This window comes from Gracilinanus agilis, chromosome 2, assembly GCF_016433145.1.
Source record: "Gracilinanus agilis isolate LMUSP501 chromosome 2, AgileGrace, whole genome shotgun sequence".
NCBI lineage: Eukaryota > Metazoa > Chordata > Mammalia > Didelphimorphia > Didelphidae > Gracilinanus > Gracilinanus agilis.
This window is the reverse complement of record NC_058131.1, coordinates 563,969,678-563,996,191: the sequence shown is the minus strand read 5'-3', so window position 1 is coordinate 563,996,191 and position 26,514 is coordinate 563,969,678. Positions and strand designations below refer to the sequence as shown.

Sequence of the window (26,514 nt, the reverse complement as noted above, 5' to 3'; positions counted from 1 at the left end):
ATTAGAATTGGTAAAGGAATTGGATATAGGAATCTGAGAGAAGAAAGAGACATGAGCTTGGGGGAAGGACTGAAAAGCTGCTTTGTTGAAGTTATTAAAAAAAAAAGTTAATGAATATAAGGTTTCAGCTGAGTGATTCCCCATTGGTCAAAAACTGTAGTGAAAGCTATTGCCCTATATCACCAGTGACAGTTGGAGAGAAACTTCTGTTTAGTTTCTGCCACTTCTGGCTGAAGAAAGAAGGTCAGGATTGGTTTGAGAACAGTGGCGAGTAGGACAACACTTTCAGCTGCTAGCTTAAATAGTCAACCTGGATTGTGTTCCCATGAACTCCATTCTGAATGGATAACACAGCATTTGGGTGAGAGAAGAGCTGGCAGCCCAGGCTATATAGTCCAGAGAACAAATTGTGCAGTACTCTAGCCTAAAGTCAGGAAGACTTGCGTTCAAATCTAGCCTCAGACACTTACCAGCTGTGTGACCCTAATAAGTAAGTCATTAATCTTGTTTGCCTCTTTTTTTATTTGTAAAATGAGCTGAAGATAGAAGTAGCAAACCACTCCAGTATCTTTGTGAAAAAACCCAAATAAAAAGAAATTTTAATTAAAAAAAAAGAAAACCCCAAAAGGCTGAAATAACTAAACAACAATAACAACACAAGCTTAAACAGAACTGCTATTCACAATAAGAGCTAACAATTTCTAAAATGCTCTTTTAAGAGTAGTGTGGATGGTAAGTATGATAAATTTAAATAACATGTAAATGCTAATTTTGAGTGAAGAAGACTTATTTCTACAGCTGAAAAATGGTGATGAGTAACTTCAAACAGTGGGCAAAGCAGTCTTACGTGGCACAAATATGCCTTAATGGATCAAAAACATGTATGCTTGTAGTCTAAACTTGTGAACCACTTTAAAAAATGAGTTTTCCTCTTTCACATGCTTTCTTGCCAGGTTCCTATAAATGTGGGGCCATTCTTCATACCACATATTGAGCACATTGAGGGGAGAATGACTCCGTTTTACATGTGTGTTGTGTATTCATGCATTATGTGTGTAATGTACTTTATTGTTTGTGCACTTGCACAATATACCGTATTAATACTATTATCTAGCTTTTTGCTAAACAAATATTGATATTTAAGATCGGAAGCATCATTATTGCAAGTGGCTGGTTAGATAAACATCATTCATGGTATAGATGCCTTATTTTGTAAATGGCCAGTTGAGGTAGATTATATTTTATTATTTGTTCATTTGCTTTAATATATTAATATCTATAATATTATTTCATGTTATTAATATCTATGATGATATTTCTTTTGCTTTTTGATAAGCAAATATTGATGTTTAAGATCTAAAAATTCCATTATTATATGTGGCCTGTTGGGTAAAATATCCCTCACTCTGAACATAACTTAGTTTGTGAGTGGCCATTTGAGTGAATAGATAGGAAATTGGAAGAGTAAGAAAGATGGAGAGGTCATGTGTGCATTTTTTTTTCCCAGAAAGGATTCCTCCAAGTACTCTAAAGAATCAGAATGTAACTACATCGTGACAGTATAGCTATGAGAACTTAAACTTGCTAGTATGAGAGCAGGTTGGAGTGAGAGAGTCAACCTAGAAAAAAAGGGAGATGTTGACATGCTTCATGAGAGGAAGAATTGAGATATGTTGTCATTTGTCAGTCAAAGACATTCCATATCATCAGAGATCTCACCAATCCATGACAATCCCCATTCCAATTTGGGGCTCTGTGTGTGTGTGTTACATGGAACCTCCCTGTGGTGCCATTCATCATGTTATGGTGATTAGAGATCATCTATCTCTCCACCATATCTTGCTGTCCTTCATCTATATAGTAATAGAAGTTATCCAATGCATTAAATACCTCAAAAGATCAAGCAGAGACCACTCTAAAGATAGGCAATACACATATAATTGCAAAGAACTTAAGTGATTTGCACCCAATCATATAACTAGTAAGTTATAGACTTGGGAATGTAATGCAGGTGTAATAATTCATTTTATGAGATAAATATAGTCCTAATAACTAAACCAAAGAAGGATAAATCAAAGCAAGAGAACTATAGAATAATATCACTAATGAAAGTCAATTCAAAATTTTAAATAAAATCTTGGCAAAAAGTCAACAGAACCGTAGACAATTCATGACAATCAAGTTGGATTTATACCAGGGATGAAAGGATGGTTCAACATTAGAAAAACAATTAGGATAGTTAAGAACTTTCAAAATAGAAATACCCCAAATGATATGATTATATTAACAGATGTGGTGGGTGGGGGAGCCTTTGACAAAATATAGTACTCAACAATACTAGAAACCCCACAAAGCAAGGCATTCTAGCACAATTGTAATATAATAAAAGGCTTTATGAAAAACCAAAGGTAATATTTTAGCATTCCTTCTTCCGTGATATGCTATCCACATAAAGTTTATGAAGATGATTTTAAAAAAGAATTAATTGGCAGAATGAGAAAAAAGTGCTAATGGAGAAAAATCAGAAAATGAAACTAAGTAGAACAAGCTCCGTGAAGGTAATTGTTTTCCAAGACATTCTTTTTCTGAGTTTCATTTCTGAAAACAAGTCCTTTCTATATTTTTCTGGCACTCTTAATAACTTTAAGGAAAATAATCTCATTTTTTGGTTTTCTTTAACGTTGATGACATCTATTCTCATAATTTCTCACATCTCATAAACTGGCAGAAGACTGGAGATAATTGTAAGATTCTTTAACATTTAGCAAATATAATCTCCATTTCTCAAAACATTTGTAAAAAATTTTAGAAAATTTCAAAAGAGATATCTAACTAGCATTCTATAAATTTTTGTCTAAAGTACATTTTCAAAATCATTATGTTTGATGTTTTGAATGTATGTTTCAATTGAGTGAAACACAATACATTTTTATTTGTTCATTAGTTAAGTGACTTTAGCTCTATTAAGAATACAAACCAATAAATCTTTTAGGGAGCACATGCTTAGAAAAAAAGGCAGGATAGTGTAATGGACTGCACTGTAAATGGGAATAAATAAAGAAGGGCTTGCTTCTGATACTGCTTAAACCAATAATAAGTTGTTTGACTTTAAGGAGGTAATTTCCCCTTCCTGAACTTTAGTTTCCTCATCAAGATTGATCTGAGGGGGCATTTAGATGGATCAATAGATAAATAGCCAGACCTGAAGACAAGAGGTGTTAGGTTCAAATCTGGCCTCAGATATTTCCTGACGGTGTAACCTTGGGCTAGTCTCTTAATTCCCACTATCTAGCCCTTACTGTGCTTCTGTCTTGGAACTAATACATGGGATTGATTGTAAAATGGAAGGTAAGGGCTTTTTTTTTTATTGATCTTCTCTGATATTGAGTGAGAGCTAGAAGGAACCTCAGAAGTTGTCTAATCCAATCCCCTCACTTTATAGATGAGTAACTGAGGAAAGCAGGTTATAAAACCAAAGGCCTACACACAAAAACATACCATTATATCCACATTTACTACCATTTCTTTGTTAATATTCCCTGAGTTTGGAATGTGGTCTTTTAATATATTTGTTGAATGACTATCTATTCTTTAAAGCCCAGTCTAATATGCTCCTCCTTCAGGAAACTTTCTCTGCTGCTTCCATCAGTAGTCATTTACTCTCCCTTCACCCCTTCAGCTTCATACATTTCTCTGGCATCTCTCAAATGCACTCATGTGTTACTGTGTACTACAGCCATCTATGCATGTTCCATGAGAGGAAGTGTGGTACCGTCATACCACTACCACCATGACACTATGGACCACCTTAGAATCCAGAAGAGATTATTTCAATTCCTGCCTTTAACACATACTTTCTTTGTGACTCTGGACAAGCTATTTAACTTTTCAGTGCCCCAAGAAAATTCTTTAAGGCTATAACTAAAAGAAATATTGTTGCACTGCATGGATAAGAGTTTCCATACTGTGTGTTTCCTACATAGATGCCTTCAGAGAGACTGACTCCAAAAAAAGTTATTTCAGATATTAGACTATAAATTCTATTTGATCAGGGATGAAACTTTTCTAAACCCCAGGTTACCCCACCACCACCATTTTTATAGTCCTGCCATAGATGTTTTATGAGTATATAACATAGATTTAGATTTGAAAGGGAACTTGGGAGTCTTCTACTCTAGCCTTTTTCACTTTTTTAGATGAGAAATATATGGAAAGGGAAAGAAACAGAAAAAAGTCTGTGTGAGAGACTCTCCAGTGTTGCATTAGCACCTAATTCCAGTTGACATTCTCTTTTGGATATTTAATAATAACGTGGTTGTGGCTTCGCTCTCTTATGTGTTCTGGCATTGACTGCATGTGTCACCACTAACTTCTGTAATTTTTCAAATACAATTCCCTTCTAGCTATAAGTCCTACGTTCCTAGAGCTCTTTTCTCAGAGCTCCTGGGAACTGGTAGCCTTGGCCAATCTAATCCCCATTTAACCTGAGCTGAAGCCAAAAGGAGGCTAGGGGAAATGAGAATGTGTCTGCCACATTTTGCACCCTCCAGCCTATGTTAACTCAAAGCCACCTGGTGCCCCGGAGCCAAGCCTCTTTTCCCTCTTTGCCGGCTGGCACACGGTACTGCAATTAAACATAGTACGGTGCATCCATTGCTCATGATGCATCTAATATATTGCCTTTGTCCAAACTCCCTGTTCTGAGCGCACAGCTGGAATTTCTGCTATGACACACTTTAGTGAATTCTCCAATTACTTGAGCCAGAAAAGCCACCTGGGTTGTCTTTCGACATTGCCAGGAGCAGGTGGAAAATTACACACACACACACACACACACACACACACACACACACACACACACATACACACCTTTCTGCCGACTGCCCCGTTCTCCAAGGGTCTTGCAGGTCTGGAATATGTTTCCTACCATACTGTTATTCTGCCACTCCTTTTACAGTTGTAGCTTGAACCAGTTCTTGCTCATCTGACCCCTCTGTTATTATCCGTTCTAGCCAAGAATAATTCTGGCTGGAAGAGGCTTTAAATGCCAGGAAAAGGCAGCCTGCCATTTGCTTTTGAAATGGTGTTTGCTCCAACTGGGCCAGGCTTTTGCTCCTTCTTCTGGAGTCATGAGCAGGAGAAAAAAAATTGCTTGTCTTTGTGTATCTATAAGTTAAGCATGTACCTGAAGGTTTTCCATCTCGATAGTATTTATCAGAGAATATCTTCCTCCACTGTAGTACTTAAGAATATAGGGTCACCTCTCTACCACAATGAGGCAGAGTGAAAAAAGGAAAGAAAAAAGAAAACGAATAATTTTTTTTCTTTTTGTAATTTATTTATTTAGTTAGTTGTTTCTTACATTAAAATACCCAGTTAGGGGTCAGCTAGGTGACTCAGTGGATTGAAAGCCAGGCTCAGAGATAGGAGGTCCTGGGTTCAGATCTGGCCTCAGGCACTTCCTAGCTGTGTGATCCTGGGCAGGTCACTAGACTCCCATTGCCTAGCCCTTAACACTCTTCTGCCTTGGAACCAATACACAGTATTGATTCCAAGACGGCAGGTAAGGGTTTTAAAATAATAATAATAAATAAAATAAAATACCCAGTTAACTCCCTCCCTCCTACCTCCATATTAGAGAAGGCCTCATATGACAAAAAAGTACATGTATATATAAAACCATGTATTACTTATTTCTGTTTATCCGTTCTTTCTCTGGAGGTAGATGTACATAAGTTATTCTTCAATCAACATTTCTGGGGCTGTATATAATGTTCTCTTGGTTCTTCTAATTTCATTCTTCAGAATTTCATGTAGGTCTTTCCATGTTTTTTCAAAATTAACCCACCATAAATTGTTGGAAAAACCAGAAAGCTGTTCAGCAGAAGCTAGACATAGATCAGTATCTTCCCTCATTTACCAAGATAAGATTCAAATGGATGCATAACCTAGACATAAAGAGAGATCGCATAAGCAAATTAGAATAACAGGGAAATAACAGGGAACATATTGCATGTCAGGTTTCTAGATAAAGAAGAATTTATGAACAAACAAAAAACAGAAAGTGTTGAGAGATATAAAATGGATAATTTTTAAGACATTACATTTAAAAGGTTTAGTACAAATAAAACCGATATAGCCAAGATCAGAAAAAAAGCAGTAAGTTGAGGGGGGGAAATTATAGATAATTTCTTGGATAGAAGTATCATATTAGAGAGAGAGAGAGAGAGAGAGAGAGAGAGAGAGAGAGAGAGAGAGAGAGAGAGAGACAGAGACAGAGAGAGAGAGAGACAGAGACAGAGAGACAGAGACAGAGAGAACTTGTGAAATATGTAAAAATATGAAAATAAATACCAATTAAGCACCTATTTTATGCCAGGCACATGCTAAGCACCAAATATTAACTTCTACCTACTTGAATCAGTTTCCAATTCTATAAATTGGGAGATTGGGATCAGATGATTTTTAAATTCTCTTCCAGCACTAAGGTTCAATTGCTCTGAGATTGGTGATGAATATACTCTGAACTAAACTTTCACAAACAAATGAAAAAAGAAATTAGGTGTATGCAGAGGATCACTGTCCCCAGAATTTTTATAATAGACATTGATGGAAACTGATATAATCCCATCATATTATTTATGGCAAGTCATTTCTTCCCTCCTCCCTTAAAAATGAATACATGGAATACTCAATTGAGGATCTACTGAACTACTCTGTATTTTATCAGTATTGGCATTCTCATATATTGTATATAGATCTTGAGTTATTAGCCAGCCTAATATCTAGACTTTCCTCACACCATCCTTTCTAAATTATGTCAGGTGACAATGAGCTGGGACTATGGATTTTCAATCATTCACTGAGCACCGGAATGCAGAAGAATGACCATTTTAGCCATTTGTGGTTTTGAGACTAGCCTCAACTGCTCAGGAACACTCTCAGCTCACAAGGGATCCTTGTGTTTTGACTGTTGGCTCCATAGCCACTGGCATAAGTGAGGTTAGCATGTTGGTATGCAGGTGTATACTTTATCACTTCAGGTTTGCAAGGCAAAAATTCATGAAGCTATTTATTTTCTGGTACACACTGAACCTGTCCTGAGAGTACATCATCTTTCCACAATATGGATGAAAGAAGGTGATTTTTATTTTTAGCCTCAGGATTCAAACAGATAAGTATGTTTTTAAATCATTCAGGTATGATTTCTATTCAATATGTGTGTATTTTTAAAATAGAATGTAATTTTATTTATCCATAGCTAGGCATAAATCATTAATAAAGTCAATTGAAGATGAGCTAACTAACTCATTAACAGATGACTATCTATTATGTAATTTTGGTTTTCCTCAAGCCTGAGTCATTATAATAATGCTCTCTAAATCTTAAAGTTAGAACTTCATAGAATTTATCTAAGGCTCCAAGACCCCTGATCAAATTTGTGTCCAAAGCCTTTGCTGGCAGTTTCCTTCAACTATTTAATCTTTTTCTCTCCTCAGTGACCTCTGACTGCCTGTTAGCTATTGATAGTGTTGTTCTTACTTGGTCTTCCCACCTTTACCAACCAACCATTTGGCCTCTTCCATAAGAATGTTATCTCTTTTATCCTCTCTTCTCATATTAAAGAAAATTAAGAAAAGAGTTACTAGTCTGGGAGTGGGGAGGGAGGAATCATGACTTTTAATCACTCTGATTCAATAAACATTTATTAATTAAGTGTCTGCTATGTGCAAGATATTGTGATTATCAATAGGGATATAAAGAGAAAAATAAAAATTATCACTGTATTTAGGGAGTTCCAATGTTCTACTTGTGGGAGCTGAACATAAATGGAGGAGACAACATACATGTGTGTAACTATAGTACAAGACATTTGAAGGGGAACTAGAGCACTAAAAACATTTCAGGGAATGAGGAAAAAAGGTAAGCCAGGGAAGTGTTCATCAAGGAGGTGCACCTTGAAATAAATGAGATTCAACAAGATGGATTGAGGAGGGAGAAATCTCAGGCATAAAGATGATTTGGGGCAGATACATGAAGAGGGGAAATGAAGTATTAGATAGGGGAACAAATAATCTCCCACTGAAGTTAGAAAAAATAATATGTAAAGGTGAAAAAAGACTCAAAAAGGTAGATTGAAATAACATTTTGGAGGGTCTTAAATACTAGATTATGGATTTTTTAAACTTTACCCTAGATATGATAGGGGAGCTACTAAAGGCTTTTAAGTGGGAGTTTCATAGTTACATCAGTGCCATAGGAAGTTTATTTCCATAAATATATATATAAAGATGGTTTATAGAGGGAAGAGAGTAGAAAAGAGATGACTAAAAAGAAGACTTCTATATTAATTCAAGTGAGGTGAAGGCTATTTCTTCAGGTTGGTGACTGTATGAGTTTATAAACAAAAGGGACAGACTCAAAACATATAACATGGAAGAAGAATAGGAAAAATAAATTAATGAGAAACTAATTGGAATGAGGATGTTGGTAGGGAAGCTGGGTCACTGGAAGAATAAATGCATAAGTCAGCAGCCAGAAAGTAAGGGCACGAAAAATGAATGGGTAGCCAAAGAAGAACTGGAGATATTAAGAAATGACTTTCTAGTTATTCACCTCCAGAGAAAGATTTGTTGGCGTCAGAATGCCAATGAAGGCATACAATTTTTCAATTGTTTATTTGGCTTTACATTTTGGAGTTCGAGTTTTATAAAATTACTAACTTATAAAAATGAACAATATAAAAAGATGTTTTGCATGATAATACATGTGTACCCCAGATCAAATTACCTGCCAGCACCAGAAGAGAGAAAGGAAGGGAGGAAGAAAGATAGATCATATAATTTAGGAAAACTTGTGTGGAAATTTATTACATGTAATTGGTAAAAATAAAAATAAAAAATAAATTACTTTCTAAAATTTCAGCTGTGAAAGAAAAAAAAAGGATATAGGATGATCATTTGAGGGAATAACTGTATAAAGTATAAATTCTTCGTAAGACCTACCCATGTTTTTCTAGCAGCTGGGAAGAAGCCAAATGATGAAAAATAAGACAGGATAGAATGACCGATAAGACAAGCTCTAGGAATGTAGGAGAAAGGTTATGATCAAAGGTATTGGACTAGAAGAATAAAGGAATATATCTCCCTTACAGAATGCAGCAAACAAAAAACAAAGATCAAGAAGAGATGGAAAGGAGTTTGAAGGTATAAAATAGAAAAGACAGATGATCTCATGCTGAAAAACTTCACTTCTCCAAGTAAAATGGATGATGTAATTAACTGTTGAAATAACAAGTGGGATCTTACACAAATTTCAGGAGATGAAGAAATCTGAAACAGAGGCTGCTGGAGCAGGGTAGAGAGTCAATCAGGAAAGAATAAAATAATTAGCATGTAGTAGGAGAGGGTCAAGTAAAGTCAAGTCAATAAGCATTTTTTTAACCCTAACCTTCTGTCTTAGAATTAATATTGTGAATTGGTTCTAAGGCAGAAGAGTAGTAAGGACTAAGCAATGGGGGTGAAATGACTAGCTAAGGGTCACACAGACAGGAAGTATCTGAGGCCAGATTTGAACCCAGGACCTCCTGTCTCTTAAATCCACTGAGCCACCTAGCTGCCCCCTCAATGAGCATTTATCAAAGTGCTTATTATGTGCTAGGCACTGTGCTAAGCACTCAAGATAAAAGGCAAAAACTTACCCTTGCCTCCAGGAACTTATATTCTAATAGGAGCCACAGCATCTAAACAAGTAGTTGGACACACGATATATACAGAATAGTAGGAGACCCTCAGAGGTCACCATTAGCATCTGGGGAAGGGAGAGGGAGGACTGGGAAATGCCCCCTTAGATTAGGCGGGATTGGAGCTGAGTCCTGAACAAAGTCAAAAACCTACAAGGCCAACCTGAGGATGCAGAGCATTACAGACATGCTGTTGTTCAAGCATTTTCAGTTGTGTCTGACTCTTTGTGACTCCCTTTGAGGTTTTCTTGGCCAGTATACTGGAGAGGTTTGTCATTTCCTTCTCTAACTCACTTTACACATGACTGAGATAAACAGGTTGAAGTGACTTGCTTAGAATCACACAAGCAGTAAATATCTGAGGCCATATTTCAAGTCAGAAAGATGAGTGGTCCTGACTCTATGCCCGGCACTCTGTCCATTATGCTACCCTGCTGGGCTGCCCTTCTAGAGATAAAGATAAAGGACAAAATGCAGAGACCAGAGATAAGAGTGTCATCCAAGAAAGCAGACAGCATTGGGTAGAATAATAGAGTGCTAGAGTTCAAATCCTGTTTCAGTTACTTGCCAGCAGTGTGATCCTGGGCAAGTTACTTGAGTGCTCCAGGTCTCAGTTTCCACATCTATAAAGTGGGAACAATTATAACAGCACCTACCTCACAGAGACATGATGAGGATCTAAAGAGATAATATTTATAAAATGCTTTGCAAAACTTAAGGAACTATTTAAATGTAAATTATTACTATTAAATTACTGTTAAAATATTACATATAAATAAATTAAATGATTATTACTATCATTGTTGACAGGATATGGAAGACAGTAGAACTAAGGGAAGAAAGATTGAAGGATAGAAGGCTATGTATACTTGAACTAGTCAGCTATAGTCTTGTGACCCTAAAGGAAGAAAGACGATGTCACAGTAGGAATTATGGACTGAGGAATAAGGATATTTCAATCTGTCTCTTCTCCAATAGGCTAATAGTGCAATCCAACTTTCTTCCACCTTATGTAGCTGCTAAAGGTTTACTGATTAATTTGTTTCTACAACCTGAAAAACTGCCACTTTTACTAAGAACTATAGGTCCCCTCTAGTGTTTATAGTCTTGTTTCTGACACATACAGCAGTCTTTTAAAGGCATTGTGCCCTTTTCCACAGGACATAACTTTTTAAATGCATTTAAACAGACCATAACAGGAGTTATAAACAGATATAAAGCCATTTCTCCCTTTGGTCATTTCTCAATATTTTATTAAATGCAGTTGCCAGAATTTACTTAAGTAGCACTTAAAAGCCTTATAAAATTCAGCTGTGAAAGCAATCTCCTGTGTACTTTCTTCTTTGGCTTGTTCATATTGTCTAAATCTTGGGCTGTGCTTTTTATTCCCAAATAATTTATTTTCCTTTGGATCATAATATCTGAAATTGGAAGGGACTTCATAGGTTCATCTAATCCAGAGGCGTGAAATTTGTACTTATTCCCTGCAAAACTCCTGGAGCCAGATTAAAGTGTAATTGGGAAATGTTTAACAAATAAGTTAAAAATGGGGGCAGCTAGGTGGATTTAGAGTCAGGTCTAGAGAGAGGAAGTCCTGAGTTCAAATGTGGCCTATGATACTACCTAGCTGTGTGAACCTGGGCCAGTCACTTAACCCTCATTTTTAGTCCTTATCATTTTTCTTTGATTCTGAGATGGAAGGTAAGGGCTTATGTGAAATTAGTTCATTAAAATGTAATATAAAATACAAAAAAAATCTGAGGCCAAATTTGAACTGGCCTCAGATACTTTCTAGCTGTGTGATCCTAAGCAAGTTACCTAACCTTTATTTTCTTCAGTTTCCATCTCTAAAATGAGAATACCTGGTGAAGGAAATGGCAAAAATGCTCCAGTATCCTTACCAAGAAAATGTTATGGACAAATTCCATGGAGCAGCAAAGAGTCTGATAGAGAATGACTTAACAACAATCCAATACACAGCCTATAGCAATCTATTCCTATTTTAGTGTGACACCACTGATTATAGCCCAAATCTATCATTTTACAAACAATCTGAGGATCTGAGATGTTAAGTAACTTGTCTAAGATTCCACAGTTAGGAAATAGAAGAGGAAGGATGTGAACTCTAAATCCTTTGCTTTTCCCAAAGTACTACCCAAGTAAGACTTTTAGCACTGTCTACACAATTTCTGCCTGCCTCTTGAAATAATCCTCCTCCCCATATTTCCATTTTTTCTTTCATAAAACCTGTACAATCTTTCTCATGATGCAGGGTTATTTTTTTTCTGATAAAAATAGAATGAGTAGCCAACCTTTGTTTGAAAGCTTCCCAAGGATAAGAATTTCAATCCTCATAATTATAGTATAATACAGTTGACATTTTTCAATCAAAGGAAATCAAGAGTGAGTGCTACACTTTAGGTAAAAAAAAAAAAAGACCCATATTCAAACATGGATATACATCTGATAAATTATTCACTGGTCATCATGGTCAAGTCATAATATCAGCCTCAATTTCCTCATTTCTAATATGGAGATAAATTTAGGGGAAAAAACTCAAAGTATTCTTTCAAGGATCAAATAACAGAATTTGTCTAGTACCATGCTAAAACAGCTGCAATGCACTGTAATGAGTCAGTTAACAATCACTTGTTAAGCACTTACTATATAGGGAAGGTACTTTGCTAAGTGCTGGATATATGAAGAAAGCTATAAAAAGATAGGGGAGGGGCAGCTAGGTGACTCAGTGGATAGAGAGCCAGACCTGGAGACAGAAGATCCTAGGTTCAGATTTGAGCTCAGCTTTTTGCTCAGTGAACCTGGGCAAGTCATTTAACCCCATTTGCCAAGCCCTTACCACTCTTCTGCCTTGGAACCAGTTATGAATTCTAAGACAGAAGATAAGGGTTTTAAAAAAATATTCTGAAGAGTCTGTAGAATCTAGTAGATTGCCAGAGTTATCCATGACGTATAAAAGATTAAGAACCCCTATGTTAGGTAATTGTCTAACTCTAGTGGTGTCAAACTCAAACAGAAACAGATTCCTGCCATATACTGACTTAGAAAAACACAAGTTAACATTGGGCCACCTCTGGACTAGACCTCTGAGAATTTAAGTAACCTGCCCAGGGCAATATAGCCAGTAAATATCAGAAGCAGGACTTCCAGGCTCTCTAGCCACTACATCATAATAATATGGATAGTGACAAGATAGAATACTCACTACATCTGGAAAAAAGGTATGCATAATCAACATTTTTAAATTATGTTGAGTTTTAAAGTAGATGTAAAGGTGTTTGTAACCAGGAAAATGTGTGTATATGTACATTAACAAGGATTGAAAGGAATTTGAAAGGAATACAGAATTAATATTGATTAGGTTCTTTTTTTGTAGTGGTACATAAATTTATCATGGAAAAATATACATTAAAAAAAAAAAGATCTGCTTTCCCTAAAATCCAAGACACATATTTGACTGAGCCAGAATTCCTCTCTTTTGCTGTCATGGATTCCAAGATGATATATGGTCATTTTTACCCCCGAGGTCCTTGTCATTTCATATCGCCACATATAAGAAATATCTCTTGATATTTCTGCCGTCTTGGGCAGAATTAAGACCTGAGTAGCAATTCTTCTGTTTTCTCTACCTTCTAGAAAAGGAAGAAGTCAGCAAGGCAAGTCAAGAATCCATTACCTAATTGCTTTTATGATGTGCTAAGGAGGAGACAGTAATTTGGACAGTCAAAGCCCCATCTGGCCTCTGTGGCAATTTTGCCATCACTATTAAGAAAGGCTTCATCCATATTCTCAGGCTAGCCAGGCAATTTTAAACATATTCCACAATGTTATGCACTCTGTTTCTATCTTTCTTATCCTCACACTGAAATTTCCTTAGGTTCATGGACTTACTTAACTGCAGGAATAATTGTCAATGAATCTGTGATGTCATATATTTGACTAATTCTTGCAGTGAGGTGTATCACCATCCATTCTTGTCCATACCCTCCTATAAGTTTACTAAGAAAGGGTTCATCCAACACACTATAGACCTTTCTTGGTTTCTCCTAACATAAGCAAAGAGACTTGTATAATACTCTAGCCATTTATTTGCAATCCCTTGCCCCAGAAAGAGCTCATCATCTCTTCCTAGCATTCATTTTTCCTGATGATATATTATCTTTTTAATATAAAATATGCCTTCTTCAATATTCAATGTTAGTCTCCAACACCTTTGGCTAGAAATATATCCTTCCTCTCTTCTACCAGGTCTTGAATGATAGCTGTGTGTTAAAATATCATTCTCAATATTCTTCCTTCTTAGTTTCTTTTGAAAAATACTCATTTCCTCTTCATTGTTATTCCTTAATACATGATGATCACCCATTAAATTTTTCTCTTTTCTCAAACTTCAGTTTAAATCTCCCCCAATCAGGTTGCCAAATATCCTGACAAAGGTTCTGGAGGGTGGGAAGACCTGCTACCCCAAAGGGTGATTTCCCCATCACCCTCTCTGCTCAGCCCTGTCCACTTGCAATCCACAAAAGGAATTAAGCTTACTTTTACTTTCTTCCTCCCCACAACAAAAAACAGCTTTTCTATTTTTATTATTTATGTAAATTAAGTATTTTATGAATGTATGTATTATGTATGTAAAACTAGAAAATGTCCTATAGGCCTTTCCTTTGCAGATCATGAATATTCATAAGTTTTCACATAACTCTTTCTTTCTACATTCTCTGGTGTTGCTTTTGCTCCACTCTTTCCTTTTCTTGTCACTAACCACAATTTTATTTCTGGTCCTTGGGTTTCATCAAGGACTGAACTCATGTCTTCCTTCTCCATAAATGCTCTCTTTCTTTCCTTCAGAGAGCTGTCGCCATACCATGACTGGCTTTCCTTGGCCCTTCTCCTTCATTATCATTCTCTTGCTTATCCTATTAATATTTCCCTCCTCCTTTCAAGTCTCTGCTAAAATCCCACCTCAAGCAAGAAATGTTTCCTGGTCCTCCTTAATCCTGGTGCTTTCATTCCTGGGATTATCTCCAGTTTATCATGTGTCTATCTTGAATGTACATAGTTATTTAGCTGTTGTCTAAACATTGTATTTTATTATATATTATGGAGAGGAAGAAAGTATTGAGAACTCTTTGAGAACAAGAATGTTTTAGCCTTTATGTCCTTTAGCACAGTGCCTGGCGTTTAATAAAATTTGCTCCTTCACTTAACTCTAGCTGCAATTGATCTTCTCCATTTTCTCCCTCTCTTCTTTATATAAATTCCTTTTAACCATACCCTCCAATACAACTTCATTATCTTCAGTTTCCCAGCATTCAGGTTAACTGTTCGAAATATCCTTTCACTCTGGACCTTTGGTAGCACTCCCATTTTTTTCTGAACTTTTGTTTCCTTTATTTTTTTTTAATAATCATATGCATATAGCCCACCTCCCCATGGAAGCAACACATAGTCCTTTTCTTGCAGAAGGCACTAGTTTGCTACTACTATCTATACCTGAAATATTTCCCCTGATAGAATAATTAGATTGAATAGGTTGATTAAATAATTTTGTGGGATCCATCTGCTAATAAACTTGTTGGCAAAGGTGTGGCATGGGTACTGGGGCAGCAAAGAGGGGGCCACTCTGTTCCCCTCTCCACAGCACCCGAGGATATTTTTTACATGTCATGCCCCTCTGTCCAGCTGTCCACTGTGAGCACTTCCTCTCTCAAAAGTCTGGGGTAAAGCAGGGGGCTCACAGGCAGTTTGAAGTTGCCTTTCAGGCAGATGATCTCAAAAACGTTCACCAACACTATAATAGACTATTAAATACTCCTTATACTAACTGAAATCTCTCTCTAGACCTAGATAGAATATGCCTAAAAACTGTTTGAGATCTTCTTTCTCCAGTTGAATCTCACCCTTTTATTCATCATTCTCAATCATTGCCCTCACCAGCACTATTAACATCATTTTCAACAATGCTATAATATCCCCAATGGTAACTGTTTCTTCCTCAAATACAATGAAAAGCTTTTAAAAATTAAGTTCATTAAGTGCTTGCTGGAAATTGAGACAGCATATTAAACTTTGGGATTATAAAGACAAAAAGAAAAAAACATCCTTACCCTAAAGGTACTTGTATACTTTAGAGATAGAGGGGACACATCCCTACAAAATAAAATATAAAATTTATACAGATATCTGGAGAGAATTCAGGTCTAATATGAAAAGCAGTTTGTTAACAATAGAAAGGGAATGCCCCAGGGCACACTGGATTGAGAGTCAGGCCTAGAGATGGTAGGTCCTAGGTTCAAATCTGGCTTCAGACACTTCCCAGCTGTGTGACCCTGGGCAAGTCACTTAACCCCCATTGCCTAGCCCTTACCACTCTTCTGCCTTAGAGCCAATACCCAGTATTGATTCTAAGACAGAGGTAAGGGTTTAAAAAATTAATAAAATAAAATAAAATGAGGGGGTAGACAGGAAAATCTGAGTTCAAATAGAGCCTCAGAGACTTATTAATTGTAGGATTCCAGAAATCCACTTAGCTTCTTAGTTTCTTCATTTGTAAAAGTGGGGATAATAATGGTAGCACCTCCTTCCCAGGAGTATAAGGATAAAATAAAATTACATTTGTAAGGTGCATTTTAAATTAATTTTAAGATGCTATATAAATGCTTGTGGTGATGATGATGGTGATGATGGTGACAATGATGGAAGGGGATGATGGTGCAGTTTGTCTTTTCCTCTTATGCAGCCTTTGGTGAAGATTCTTACCCACCCTCTGCAAATGACATGTGCTTATTGATCTCATCCAGTGTGTCTCATCCTGTGGCACTCATTCCTTTTGTAGTGTTCAATTGAATGTGGAAGAGGAACACAGCAGAGGGAAGTGATTTGTATCAGGAAGAATCCAGATACTTTTGATGTATTGGATCCCCATGAATGTTCATTCTCAGAAAGACCTCCCAGTCAGCAATCCTGCTACCTCAAACCCTGTGGTGCTAAATGGTTTAGTACAGAATGGAGTGTGGTAAGTCATTGTATCTTTCATGCAATTAAAAATGCAAAGTCTCTTTAATGCAATTAAAACTCAGGAAGACCTGAGTTCAAACCTGGCCTCAGACATTAGCTTTGTGATCCTGGGAGGCAAGTTATTTAACCCTGCTTGCCTCAGTTTACTCATCTGTAAAATGAGCCACAGAAGAACGGGATTATGAAGAGTTCTGGACACACCTGGAAAACAAAATACTTTTTATAGTTAAGCATTTTCCTGTCTTCCCACCTCATATAGCTCCCCTAGAAGACTCTGCGCTGTAACAGTCAGTGGTAGAAGCCAGAGATTTGGATTGGTCTCAAGTTCTGAAATCTTGAAACCATAGAAATAGACTTCTATCTAAATGGAATCTAGAGGAAAATGCTTGTTTAAGAAAACACTGAATCCCTTCATTTTTTGCAAATGAAGCAATACATTTTCAAACACTTTATCCAAACATCTGCCCCACCTTAAGGGAAGCACACATAATATAAACAAATGTCTCAATTCTTAGAAAAGTCAGCTTACCTAGCTCAGAGAGTCAGAGAATTGACATTCAGATAGTTGGTCTGTGAAGTTATTTAAATACAAGTCTGCCTGCCAAGGGATTTATAATCAATGAGGTCAATCCTGGGGCTTCTCAGGGAATTTTTGTTCTAGTAAAATACTGGAAAAGCTTCTGAGGAGTCAGTTGCCAAACACTGTGTTTGTCCTTCCTGATAACAATCCTTCACGTAGTTGACACACCAGTCCCAAAGCAGACTGAAGCCATGTGTTTGAAATCAGGGACATTTTCTACTCTTCTGAGAAATGAAATTTGATGATGTTAATGTTTGTAAGGTGCTTTGAGGAAGTAGAAACAGAAATTATTGCTCAGCCAGCTGGTTAACAGAGAACAAAATAAGACAAACTTGTGTGAGCTGAGCCAATAAAGATAAAAACACTTGAAGGGCACCTGGTCTAGGTTGTGTGAATGGCAGCCAAATGACAGGGCTCTCCACACAGGGAAATACAAGAACATGGGTGAAGAAATTCTAAACTATACTTAAAGAATGATGGGCTTAGAGAGATCAGTTATAATCTAGGAAAAAGAAAGACCTGATAGATATTTAAAGAGTGCTGCTGTGGCCAATGAAACATTTAGAATTATCAGAAAGATTATTTTTAAAAAAGCAGAAAATATTTGCAACAATGCTCACAGTAGGGCTGTAATTATCATAGGGCTACTCGGACTTTGGCCCAAAGCCCTAAAATTTATAAGATGTTGACAACACTTATATTTCTCCAGCTAGTAGAATGGACCAAGCTTAGCACCTAGTTAGCAAAAATAATTGCTCAAAAAACAAATTATCAAATGTCTATTTTCTCCCAGCTACCCTTTCTCAGGTGAGTTCTTACTTGTTCCATTGGGACCCTACATTGCTCTGATCCCAGAAACAGGCTTAAATTGTCCCACAGTCTCCTCCACTCTGGTACTCAGTGCATCTTAGCCTGTCAGCAAAAGATTTTTAATAAATTAAATCAATCTCTTGCCTTATCAAGAAAGTTATCAGTTGCGATCTAAGGCCAATTATTTTGCAGGCTTCTTATATGCTACTTACTCTAGACATGAGAATGGCTAACTGGGGCTTTGATGTGCACACAAACATAACAGACACACATTCTTGTGTGGTATTTATATGCAGAATATTCTATCAATTTTGTTCATTATACTTCAAGAAGGAGCAATTAGAACTGGAGAGAATCTAGAGGAAGGAAACACAAAAGGTTTAGGTCAGTGCTAAATGAGAATAGACTTAAGTGATTAGAACTCTGCAGCCTGGAAAGACAAAGACAAAGAAGACATGTGATCATTCCCCTCTTTAAAAAAAAAATAGATCCCATAAATGGAGATTATATTTCTTTAAACAAAGTCCCATGATACCAGAAGTAGTTCTTGCTCTTTTAAATTTATTTATTTATTTAAAAGCCCTTACCTTCCATCTTAGAATCAATACTATGTATTGATTCAAAGGAGAGTGTAAGAGCTAAATAATTGAGGTTAAATGACTTACTCAGTTAGGAAGAATATGAGGTCAGATTTGAACCCAGTTCTTCCTGGCTCTAGACCTGACTATCCACTGAGCCACCTAGCTGCCTTGCATTTGAAGTTTAAAGAAAGATAGGTTTAGGGCAAAAATAAAAGAAAGAACTACTTTCACATAAGAGTAATAGATTAATGGAGTTCCATTTGCCTGTGGACATTTATGCATATTTATATAAAAATATAAATAAATTTCCAAGTGTTTGAATGCATTCATGAATGATAGGTCTGCAGTAGAGTATTAAGAAAAGCAAGGATGTGTGGAAGTTATGAAATTCTGAAGTTGGCAGCAATTCCCATCCACACAATGGGCACTGGTTTATGTGCAGCCATCCTTGGATTCCTATGTTGACAGGCTGTCTTGGGAATTTAAGCCAAAAAGACCTTAAAAGTCATCTAGTGCTACTCCCTACTTTTACAGGTAAGGAAAGTGAAGTCCAGAGAAGTTGAAAGTCAGTAACACTTGAAATCAAAAGACTCCCTCATACAGTGATAAAACCATAGCCAAGTCACTTAGCCCTATCTCTGCATCTGCAAAAGAGGAAAATAATCATCTCACAGCATTGTTGTCAGGATCAAATGAGGTAACATATGTGAAGTGCTTTGGGATCCTTAAAGTTTATTATCATTATTATTGTCCAAGGTAAGCAGCAGACTTGAAATTCAAACTCAGGTCTCCCATTCCATTGATTTTTCAACATGGATTCCATAGTTTTCATGGGACAGACAAATCTTAGTCATTCAAATACCCCTATTTGATGGAATATATCTCTTTATTAATGATACCACTTATAGTAGTTTGGTAGTTCAGTTCTTTTTCACTAAAATAGTCACACTAGCTCAATAGCACCAAAGGAATATGACACATTTTTCTTATTGACTGAGTTAGATGAACCACAGTTGACAACCTATAATCCCATCCAAAAGAGCTTTTTAATCTTAAGAAGTCAAATTGACTTTGTATTTAAAAAACATATATTTGTTCACCTCTTTCCTATGATCTTATTGCCATAACAATTCCTATTAAACAAAGTTCATTCAAAAAACATACCTTCTGTCTTATAGTTGATTCTAAGTACCAACTTTTAAGGCAGAAGAATGGATGAGCTAGGCAATGGGGGCTAAGTGACTTACCCAGAGTCATAACAAAGGAAGTGTCTGAGGCCAGATTTGAACCCAGGACTTCCCATCTCTAAGTCTGGCTCTCTATCCACTGAGCCAACTCGTTGCCCCTCAAGCTCTTTTTTGTTTTTAAACTTTCCTTTTAATATGGATTTCTAATGCTAGTCAGATGGGTGGCATGGAAAGAGGACTGCGCTTGGAGCTGGAAGATCAGATTTAGCTGTTCCACTTGCCTCTATGACTTTGGCCAATTCATTTCCACTGCCTGAGACTCATTTTCCTCATCTATAAGCTAGAATGGTTGACCTCTATCTCAAAGGTCTCTTGCAGTTCTGAATTCTGTGATCTGTGTGACCTCTCAAAAGAACCATTGACTATCTACTGACTTTAAAAGCAGTAGAAGCTAAGAATGAAGGTTCATAGGGTTTCCCGTCCTGATCTCCTCTGATCTTTTTCATGGAGTAGGTGCACCATCCACTGCAGATATGAGAGGGGAGGCTCTTCACCTAAGATCTTTGGATAGATTTCAGGTGTCTATAGGCTTCACTAGACTGCCAAATGATGGTTAAAAAATCCCTGCCTCTGAGGCTCTTCTCTGCTATCTAAGATATGTGCAATTTGAGAAGGTTGCCTTTATGTAGGGAGTGATGTTTTCACCATGAGCATTTGATCTGGGGGCTCTGTGGGGGAGGTGGGTTTCCTATAAGTATATATCAATAAAGACATAAATAAGGTGATTTCCTCATGAATTTTTTTCCTCTAAGAAACAGAAATATAAGGTGTTATATGGAGGTAATATAAAGAACATGGACTTTTTTCCTTGTGACAACTATGCGAGGCACCTCGAAGAGTTAGCAAACAGCATTTATGTACATAATCATGAGTCCATGGAAACATTTTCCTTATTAATATACTTTTTCCCATTACTGAAAGCTGCGGGTGTATGTAAACACGCACATGCTCATCAACAATCTAATTTTAACAAACATTTATTAAGTACTTGAGTCCAAAGTATGATGGAGATTCAAAAACAAAAAGCAATTCTTACACACCTCACAGAGCACACACACACACACACACACACACACAAACAAGAACAACTAGGTACAAACTAGCTAGTCTCGCTTTGTCCCAAGTATTCTAGAGAGAAGAACTACTTAAAGGTATTCTAGAGAGAATGAACTACTTAAAAGTTTTCTGAAGAGAAGAACTACTTAAAGGTATTCTAGAGAGAATGAACTACTTAAAGGTATTCTAGAAAGAATGAACTACTTAAAAGTATTCTAGAGAGAATGAGCTACTTAAAACTAGGGGATCCTAACTTCTATCTTCCCTCATTTTTCTCAGTGCTCCAAAAGCTGCCAAGGTGGATTTCGGGTACGAGAGGTACGATGTCTATCAGATGACATGACCCCAAGTAACCACTGTGACTCTCAGAATAAACCAGAAGAAAAAGAATCTTGCAATACTCAAGACTGTGTCCCTGAAGTTGGTAAGTTGGAAATCCTGATGTTTGAACCCTGGTCTTCCATCTAAAAGAGATTGAAGCACTTAAGCATGGTCATGTCTTCTATTATGAAGAGAGAGAAAGGTGAGGCAGCTCAGTGGATGGAGAACTAGGGATGGGAGTTCCTGGTTTCAAGTCTGACCTCAGACACGTCCTAGCTATGTGGCCTTGGGCAAGTCACTTAATCCCAATTGCCTAGCTCTAACCACTCTTCTACCTTAGAACAAATACATAGTATTGATTCTAAGACAGAAGGTAAGGATTTAAAAAAAAAGAGAAAGAAAGAGAAAAGCTGAGGAGTAACAAAGTATGTCTGAGTGTCACAGCCCTGAACCTGATCAATAAACCTAGGAAAAGAGGATCTAATGGGCTCTCTTAAGGCATATGTGTACATTTTAATGGAAGCCTTCTAGAATCAATGCCTTTTTTTTTTTTTTTTTTTTGTCAATTCCAACAGTGATTCTGATGTAGAAAACTCCAAGCCGCAGTAAACCGATAGGGAGATAATGTTTAGGTAATTATCGCCAACTCCTGCTCCCAACATTTGCCCTCTCTGGCTGTACTTCTGAATGCAGAAAAACAGAAGACAGATTAAGATTTCTCTGGATGGCATTTTATCATTTTTCTTCATATTAAGTGGACTATGTTAAATGACCTGTGACCAGAACTATTTTATTCTTTTATCCTTTTTTTTTTTGCCTCTTAAATATGCCCTTCACTTACCTCACAAATGAGTCATTTGAATCTGTTTTGAAAAATTCTATATTTTAATGTTCCAATATATCTATTTCTATAGATCATGACAGCCATGGTAGGATGAGCTAATATAATAAAAATGGCAATCCTACCCAAATTAATTTACTTATTCAGTGCCATACCTATCAAACTACCAAGAAACTTTTTTATTGAACTAGAAAAAATTTTAACAGAGTTCATTTGGAAGAACAAAAGATCAAGAATATCAAAGGAACTAATAATGATAATGACAGCTACACATACACTTACTCCACTGAAGTCATTCCAACTCTTCTGATCTATTATCACGGAGTAGAAGAAACCATGGGTCTCAAATGCCTACATAATAGACAATTAATAAATACTTTTTCATTCACTCATTCAAATGTCAGCAGAGCCAGGGTCTGACAGAGTCTATTAAGCTGTAAAGTTGAGTAAAATCCACTGTGTCCAGTAAAGAAAAATGATTCTGCTGAATTCAGAGGCATTTCTATAGAAACTTAATTTCCTTAGTTGGAGCCACTAATGAAGAGGATATATGAAAATCTAGAGGGTTTGCAATCTTCATCAGAAAAGATAGTCCTAAGACCAATAGAATCATGAATACTTTTAGATATATAGTGAGATCATTTCATATAGAAGGTGGACCTTAGAGACAAGAAGGCCTGAGCATATATTGTGCCTCTAACAAATATAGGCAAATCATTTCATCTTTCAGTAACATAGGCAATGCTCTAACAAAGAGATGAATTTCTGATCTATTTATCTATATACATATAAATATCCAGAGATATATAAATACAAATATACGTGTATATATGTAGATATACACAAATGTGTATATCTAAATATATATACAAATGTGTGTATCTACATATATGTATAAATACATACATATATATATATATATATATCACAACTAGTATGCATCGGATGGAAGACTTGAACCCAGGTCCTACCAATTCCTAGGCCAGCCCTCTTGCCACACTGGCTCTCTAAAAATATCTTATGCCTTATAAGAATTCATAGAATTTGACTTCAATATGCAGAGGATTTTTCAGACACTAGCTAGCTTCACCAGCTTAAATCAATCTTTGGACTACAAATTGTACCACTTTTTACTCACTGAATTTCTAAACTGCTTTAGGTGACCACAGACCTCTTTGGAGATGCTGATGATACTCCCTCCACTTTGAGTGTGAAGTACATGTTTTGGGGATGTTGGCCCCACCTACCTGAAGTGCAAATAAAATACCCTTTCAAATCTCTTTGATTCGGAAGGCAAAGTCGACAGTCCTCTAGAAAACCTTAGAGCAGTAATGGTGAACCTATGGCATGGGTGCCAAAGATGCCACTCAGAGCACTCTCTGTGGGTATGCATGCCACTCCCCCCCCTGCAACCCCCAAAGGCAGAGGGACCAGGGCGAGGTTGCTCCCCTCCCACTCCCCACCACACTTGATGACTTTTTTTCACATCCCCACCCCTCTGCCCAACAGCCCAATGGGAATACACTGGGAGTAAGGTGGGCAAATAACAGGCAGCAGAGCTAGAAGGGAGCAGAGCACTTGGATCACTCCCTTCCCCCTTTCTACCCTTGCCGAGGACATTCACTTCAACTATCTTTCTGCCCAGCAGCCTAATGGAAGCACTTTATCCCTCCCCTGTGCAGGGTAAAGGGGAGGGCAATAGTGGGGGGTGGGTGGGCATGACATTTGGTCTAGTGGCTGGGGTGGGTATGGGGCCCGGCACTCCATCTCTAAAAGGTTTGCCATCACTGCCTTAAAAGCTTGAAAAAAGGATATAACAGAAAGCATACTTTCCCTGTTGGTCTCAGCTCTCCCCATTTAGTACATTTTATCTAGCATGTCATTATTTTGATGGTCCAGGTGTTCCTAGGAAATCCTAGCATTTCAACCAGAGTACAGCTACCAGAAAGGCACAGGAATTAGGGAGCAAGATGTTTATTGAGACTTTTCTCTCTTTCACCTCAGATGAAAACTGCAAAGACAAATATTACAACTGCAACGTGGTGGTCCAAGCCCGGCTCTGTGTCTACACCTATTACAAGACCGCGTGCTGTGCATCCTGTACAAGAGTGGCCAACAGACAGTCGAGTTTTGCCGGGCGCAGATAATGCCCGTTCCAGTCACTGTGGGATTGAACAGATGTAATCAGTGTTGTTGTGGGTGCAGGCTCAGCCTGGCTCAAGGGACCCACAAATACAATTTAATCACATCTCTTCAGTTAAATATAATGGGGAAAGGGTATCTGGGAGTATGTCAGAGTTGGGAAAAGGATGGCCATTGGTTAGTCCTCTTTGTGCCCAGCATCAGCCAAAGGCCCTCATGAGAAACATGCAGTCAAGCTGCTATCCCAACATAATCCAAATAGCGCTGTTGACCAAGTATTTTGTGACTCTTGGTGTTTGTGGACTTTCTAAAAATTAGTGAACTATAGATAGGGCCATGGGAAAAGCAGTTTTGGTTTTATCAGCTTCATTAAGCTTTGCTGAGTGGTGCATGTGTCCTTTCCTTTCTGCTATCACGGCTTACCCATGCTTGCTTTCTGTTGTGTCTTACCAAGGATCATATTCCTTACCTGGGTTACCAAATAACCAAAATGCTAAATAGCCAGATGCCTTATCACCAAGGTATAAAATACCAAATACCTTAAAATTTCCAACCTGGAGCAGGAGGCCTTTGGGTCTAGAATTCTCTTCCCAAATCTTCATTCTCCAGTACTTTGTCCTTAAAAACTAACCAGTCAGTGTTCTCTCCTCCATCCCTAGCAGTCTATAAAAGTATTAGCTGCATAGATTTCTTATGGCTTTGCCAATGAAGTAACATTCTGTAGGGCTGAGCAACTAGTGATTTGATTGGCTAAAATTCTCTTCTTATCCATCTGCAATTTCCCCCATAGGAATTTTTCCTCTGTGTCCCACTGACTAATGACACAATTTTATTGTGTTTTCAAAAATAGATTCTAAAGTTAAGGGAATCTTAGAACCCATTTGTTCTACCCATTTTATCTTACAGATAAGGAAAACTACACTCAGGAATTAAAGCAATTCACTTGAAGTCATAACTAGTCTAGTTCCCAAGGCAGAATCTAAATCAACATCCAATGACTCCAAATTTAGGTTGCTTTCCATTACACCACTTTATAGAGCACATTATAGTTTACAGAGTGCATTCTTCACAACTCCTGTGACACAACTAACACAAGCATGATTGTCTCCATTTTATAGATGAGGAAACAGAGTCTCAGGGAGGAAAGGCTAAAATCCTGCCTCTCTCACTTTACTCTGTGTGTGACCTTGATTTCTCTGGGTCACAGTTTATCTAACCATAAATCTATGATCCTGTGATCCTATGAAGTCATTTAGTCAGCAAGAATTTGTTAATTACTTATTACATGTCAGATTGAGTATATATGAAATATATAAAGAAAAGCAAAGATAATCTTTATTCTTAAGGAAATCTCTGATGGGGAAGACAACGTATGAGTAACTAGATATATACAACATATATGCAGTATAGAGGGCCAGACCTGGAATCATGAGGAACTGGGTTCAAATTTGGCCCCAGACACTTCCTGTGTGACCCAGGGCAAGTCACTTAACCTCAATTGTTTAGCCCCTGCCATTCATCTTTCTTAGAAGTGATACTATGACAGAAGGTAAAAGGTTTTGGGTTTTTTTTAAGTACCTAATAAAAAGTTCATGTAAAAAAAAAAGAACTGGTAACTAAGGGAAATGAGGAAAGCCTCCTATAAAAGATAAAATTTGAACTGAAGGCAGCCAGGGAATAGAACATTCTAGGCATGGAAGACTTGTTTCAATCATAGGGAGGAGGGTCAGTCGTGAAGACAAGTGATCAAGCCTGGGATTTTGAGACCAAGTACAGTATGCTGTTCAGGGTAAATGTAAAAGCAATTTACTAAATAGCAGAACCCCCGAATATAGTACTCTCCATCTCAGGCACCTTGATTTACCTCTGATCCAAGGAAGCAGGTTTGTGGCAGCTTCTTTAAGGAACCACTTGTTTTCAATTGTGACAGACTTCTTCATTAATGACTTCTCTGTGGTCTTGAAATGATTTCTCTCTCCCTTCCTCATATTCTCTACCCCCTTCCTCACATGCATAGAAATACTCTGAAAGGGACTATAGACTCAAGCCCTTCTAGCCTCAGTTTCTCCCTTTATTCAGAAGCTCGTTTGTCTTCTTTCTTCTAGCTAAGGCTTGTAAGAGCTGACTTGCCAGAGTAAAGTATCCAGGGCAGACTCAGA

General features: G+C 37.2%; 1 protein-coding gene across 1 annotated transcript in view; it reads left to right on the top strand.

The window, feature by feature from the left end:
- THSD4 (thrombospondin type 1 domain containing 4) overlaps nt 1–24,360 on the top strand; it is a 378,692-nt gene extending 354,332 nt beyond the window's left edge. The window contains exons 10-12 of the mRNA XM_044665311.1: nt 16,596–16,775; nt 21,331–21,475; nt 24,218–24,360. Coding sequence (XP_044521246.1) covers nt 16,596–16,775; nt 21,331–21,475; nt 24,218–24,360 — 468 coding nt within the window. The remainder of the gene's footprint in view (nt 1–16,595; nt 16,776–21,330; nt 21,476–24,217) is intronic.
- Nucleotides 24,361–26,514: the final 2,154 nt, after the last annotated feature.